This window comes from Otolemur garnettii, unplaced genomic scaffold, assembly GCF_000181295.1.
Source record: "Otolemur garnettii isolate 467f Iridium unplaced genomic scaffold, OtoGar3 scaffold00011, whole genome shotgun sequence".
NCBI classification, from domain to species: domain Eukaryota; kingdom Metazoa; phylum Chordata; class Mammalia; order Primates; family Galagidae; genus Otolemur; species Otolemur garnettii.
In genome coordinates, this window is record NW_003852406.1 from 29,489,311 (window position 1) to 29,494,714 (window position 5,404).

Here is a 5,404-nt window from a genome sequence, read left to right on the forward strand (position 1 = left end):
AAAAAAAAAAACCCATAAAGTAACAGCATTGAAACAATGTGTTAGAGGCCCTAGATTAGATGTATAGATCATTGAGGAATAGAAAGAAATGCCATTGTTTACTAAATGTGACACTACCTTTTTCTTTTCTTTCTTTTTTTTTTTTTTTTTGTGAGATAGAATCCCACTTTGTCACCCTCAGTAGAGTGCTGTGGCATCACAGCTCATAGCAACCTCAAACTCTTGGGTTTAAGTGATTCTCTTGCCTCAGGCTCCCAAGTAGCTGGGACTACACGCGCCCACCACAACGCCCAGCTATTGTTTTAGAGACAAGGTCTTGCTCTGGCTGAGGCTGGTCTCAAACTCATGAGCCCAGGCAATCTACCTGCCTCAGTTTCCAGAGTGCTAGGATTACAGGCTTAAGCCACCAGGCGTGGCCCAAATTTGACGTTATCTTAAAGGAGTCACTGTTACATAGTGGTTAAAGGAATGATTATTATTTAATGAAAAACAAGTTAGCAGTTTTAAGAAAAAAATGCACTTAGATTTTCATGGATACAAGATACAACAAAAAGGAAATTTTAAATGAATTTGAGTGAAGTATGAATAATTATATCACTGAAAATCTAGAAGGTGGGGCAGCACCTGTGGCTCAGGGGGTAGGGTGCTGGCCCCCTATACCAAGGGTGGTAGGTTCGAAACTAACCCTGGCCAACTGCAACAAAAAAATAGCTAGGCATTGTGGCAGGCGCCTGTAGTCCCAGCTACTTGGGAGGCTGAGGCAAGAGAATTGCTTAAAGCCCAGGAGTTGGAGGTTACTGTGAGCTGTGATGCCACAGCACTCTACCGAGGACAATAAAGTAAGACTCTGTTTCTAAAAAAAAAAAAAGAAGAAAGCAAGAAAGAAAAGAAAATCTAGAAGGTAAGCCTGAATATGCTATAATTTCTCTGGAGTTTCTAAGCAATTAGAAAACTGGAAAAAGAAAATTAGACTGAATTTGTTTTTCTATAACTGTAGCTCTACTAACATTATAGGAAAGCATGTCTAATTCTGTGCTCACAATCTAAAAATTTAGTCTTTTTTTCTTTTTTTTTTTTTTTGAGACTGAGCCTCAAGCTGTGGCCTTGGGTAGAGTGCCAACCACAACACCCAGCTATTGTTTGGTTGTAGTTGTCATTGTTGTTTGGCAGGCCCGGGCTGGATTCAAACCCACCAGCTCTGGTGTATGTGGCTGGCGCCTTAGCTGCCTGAGCTACAGGCGAGCCAATCTTTTTTCTACTTAACAGCTGGAAACCTTTTTGTTTCTAAATTAGTTAATGTAAAACAGAATGCAAAACTTCATCTAAAATTTTACTCTGTAGGTGCATTGAAAATTATACAGGAGCCCGCTGTGAAGAAGTTTTTCTCCCGAGCTCCAGCATCCAAACTAAAAGCAACCCGTTTGCAGCTTTTGTGGTACTGATTGTCCTTCTGGTAACACTCATTGTTGCAGCCCTCTACTTGCTCTGCAGGTAAACAAAACAGAAACAAGCTTTGGAAAGAAAAAGGTAGTGCAGAAGGAGTTCCATTAAATAATTAAAATGCCCTTTAGTTCTAGATGTCTTTCTAGATACTGTTTTATGTTTAAAGTTACCTCTTAAATATAGTTTTTGTTAATAAATTAATGCCATTTTTGAAAAGGTCTTAATCCACAGTCTTAATTTGGTCTTTGTTACTGTCATCATTATTTACTTTGCCTTCTCTAAAATACTCATGTAGACCCACACTCAGTACAATAAGCATGCCAGAAACACCTATATTTGGGGCTAGGAGTATTTAAAAGTAAATTTTTAATGTGAAAGAAAAGAAACAGCTATTCAATACTGTAAATGTAAATTTAAGACATATGGGTAATATCTAGGGTCAACTATTTAGTGCCTACCATGTGCAACACATTGTGCTCAGCAAAAGGAGTAGGGTAATGGACAGACATGTTCCTGACTTCACAGAGAATTAAATCAATTTGGAGAGACAGACAAGCAGGACATTTGAGGAGACCAGTAATATATAAGGGAAAGAAAGGAGAAATGACTTGCATGAGGCAATACTATGCAATTAATTACTTTGGTTCTTTAGTTTTTGTCCTTTTTTTTTTTTAATTTTGTGAAAGTAAGTGAATGTATGGAGAGAGAAAAATCTCCACTGTCTTCCTCTTCTTAGGAGGACATCCGTCCTGTCACGTTAGGGCCCCATCCTTAAGACCACTATTTCACCTTAATTACCTTCCCTAAAGACTATGTTTTCAAATACAGTTACTTTGGAGGTCAGGGCTTCAACATATAAATTTTAGGGGAAGACAATTCAGTTCATAAGAGACAGTATGTTTTAGTGTTTTAAGTCAGCATTCTCCAAATAAAAAGAACTAATATGATGTGTGTGTCCATATATAAAGGGTGCCAAAAATGTATATACCTTTTACAAACATAAAAAAAGTTATTAAATTTGTAATACTCAAGTCATTTTATTTCTGCAATCACAAGCAGTACTCAACATACTTGTATTCATCTTTTGTCATTGGTACATACCAAGCATTACAATTCTAATAGTTTTTTCTTAAAATGTGTACGCATTTTTTTGGCACCATGTATATGTGTGTATATGGGAGAGTGTATGTGTATGTAGACAGACAGAAAGAGACAGAGAAAAAAGAGATATTTATTTTGAGGAATTGGCTCAAGCAATTCCAAAGCTGGCAAGAAAGCTGGCAAGTCCAAAATCTGCAGGCTGGGCGGATCCAGACAAGAGCTGCTGCTGCAGTTCAAGTCCAAGGGCTGTCTGCTGGCAGATTCCTTTTTTACTCAAGGGAGGTCAGTCTTTATCTGTTAAGGCCTTGAACTGATTGGATGAGGCTCACTCATATCTCGGAAGGCAATCTGCTTTACTCAGAGTCCATAGATTTAAATCTTAATCTCATCCAAAAAACCCCTTCACATAAACATCAATAATAATGTTTTGCCAAACATCTGGGCACCATGGCCCAGCCAAGTTAACAAATGAACCACTACAGCATGAACAAGAAAATTATAGGCCAATCTTGTTCATTAACTAGATGTAAAAGAGTAGAGATTAGCCAACGAATCTCAAACTATATAAAAGAAACAAATTGGTATTGTATTTTTAAACTCACCAGTAAAACTCTCTGATGATCTTAGATTTACTACAGAAATTCAGAGGTAGTGTAATGTTAAATATTAACAAATATATTTCATTTTATGTATAGATTAAAGGAAAAAAATCTTTTAACCTCCTCAATAAAGACCAACCTAGGAAGGGGGAAAAAAAAATGCTGACAAAAAGCCTCCAGCAAGCAGCATATGTGAATAGCGGACGTAGAGCAGAAATGGCGCTGCAGAGCAGTGGGGAGATAACGGGCTTTTCAATAGATGGTATTGGCATCGATGTGTATCCACACAGAAAAAGTAAAATTGGATCTTCGCTTCATAACTCAGGATCAGTTCAGGAAGATTAAAGACCTGAATATGAAAGGCAAAATGAAACTTATAGAAGAACATTTAAATGTCTTTGTGCCCATGGGAGTAGGAATAGATTTCTGAAACAAGAATCAAGAGACACAGATCACAAAAGGAATGGCTGATAAATCAGTATTAAAATCGAAAATGGCTAGTTATCAAAAGATGCCATTAAAAAAAGAAAAAAGCCCAGCTACAAACTAGAAGTAGATGTTTGCAACACATGAAAATAGACTATTATTCTCTCGATATATGTCTCAAATATATCAACTCCTATAAATCATTAAGAAAAAGGTAGAAATATGAGGGGAAAAGAATTGAATTTATATAGGAGGAAAGGTCCAGGGAATGTATATACGAAAAGACACTCAACCTCATTAGTCAGAGAAATGTAAACTAAACCTCCTAGGAGATACCATTATTTCACTCATGAGATTGGAAAAATATTTTTTAAAGAAACAGCTGAACAATATAAAATGTTATGAGACTTTAAAATATGAAACAGTTTTGAACACTTTTGAATCAGTTTGCAAATACCTTGTGTAGCTGAACAAGTACACGCTCTCCACCTCAGTAATTTCACATGTGGGAAATTTCACCTTCCAGAAACTCTCACAAACGTGTATCAGAAGTTTATAGTAGAGCCAGTCATAATAGCAAAAGTTAGAAATGACCCAAGTACCCGATAACACTAAAATAGACAAGCTGTGGCATGTTCATTCTAAAGAATAATGTATAAAAGCAGAGCTGAGCGGCAGCTGCCCACATCAACCCGGATGAATCTTAGAGACACGATTGGAGTGAAAGAAGCAAGTCACAGAAGAAAACATAAGAGCACGATTCCATTCATATAAAGTCTACAATGATGCAAAACCAGTGTATTGTTTAGGGTCTTACATAAGTAGTAAAAAGTATTAAAAAAGAAAGATGCCGACTAGCACAAAATACAGACAGTAGTTACCCCTGGTGGTGAGGAAGGGGGATGCGATTAGAGAAGGCTTCTGGGAAACGTTAATGGCCTATTTCTAATCTTGTGCTGAGTACGTAAGTGTTTATCGCTGATTTTTAAAATGAATATATTTTTATCCACTCTTTTTGTGTGTATGCTTTAACATTTAATTTTAAGACATTTGGAAAATGGATATAAATTTGATCAATGAGACAATATGCTTACAAAACTAACATCTTTGAATAATCTTCAGATGGGGTTACCGTGTGTGAAATCATGTATTTTTTACTTGTTGAAGAAGTACAAGCAGATATATGAACTGAGATATGGCATAATGTCAAGGGCAGACTTAATTCAAAAAATAACATGAATAACTATTACTGCGGAATCTAGACATAAAATTTAGGCTGCCATATAATGACCACGGGAAATGTTTTTGTCTCGTGGAAATGTGGTGCTTTCGAGAGTGAAACTGTTTATTATGATAGCTTTGGCTGAAACTGCTTTACTCTGGGGGCCTTTTGAACATTAGTAAGTAACTAGTGCCATCTTTGAATGAAGTCTAGAATGATACCCCACTAATGCTACTATCTGGGTAGGATTAATAGTGTTTCAGGAGTAGGAGCCAGTGTGCATTCAGGAAAAACATACCATTTTGCAAGGACAAAAGTGATTTTGGCTTCATTTTCATTAATGTAAGCTAATACTCTGAATATTTAACACATGTAAAAAAACTAAAGGAGGTATACATTCTAAACTCTTTAAAGTAATTTTTAAAAATCTCTGTCATGATCACATAAATTATAACCTGTATTAATTGATCAGATGACAAAAACTGAACTGAAATATTAAAAATGTCCAAAATGACTTTTTGAAATGCTTTTAATAGAATAGTAGTTGACTGGCTCGGCACCTGTGGCTCAAGTGGCTAAGGCGCCGGCCACATACACCTAACGTAGTGGGTTC

At 36.5% G+C, this 5,404-nt stretch overlaps 1 protein-coding gene across 1 annotated transcript in view; it reads left to right on the forward strand.

The window, feature by feature from the left end:
- The window catches only part of NRG4 (neuregulin 4), an 83,827-nt gene that overhangs the window by 56,228 nt on the left and 22,195 nt on the right, over positions 1-5,404 (forward strand). Inside the window, exon 5 of the mRNA XM_012801817.2 lies at positions 1,342-1,491. Coding sequence (XP_012657271.2) covers positions 1,342-1,491 — 150 coding nt within the window. The remainder of the gene's footprint in view (positions 1-1,341; positions 1,492-5,404) is intronic.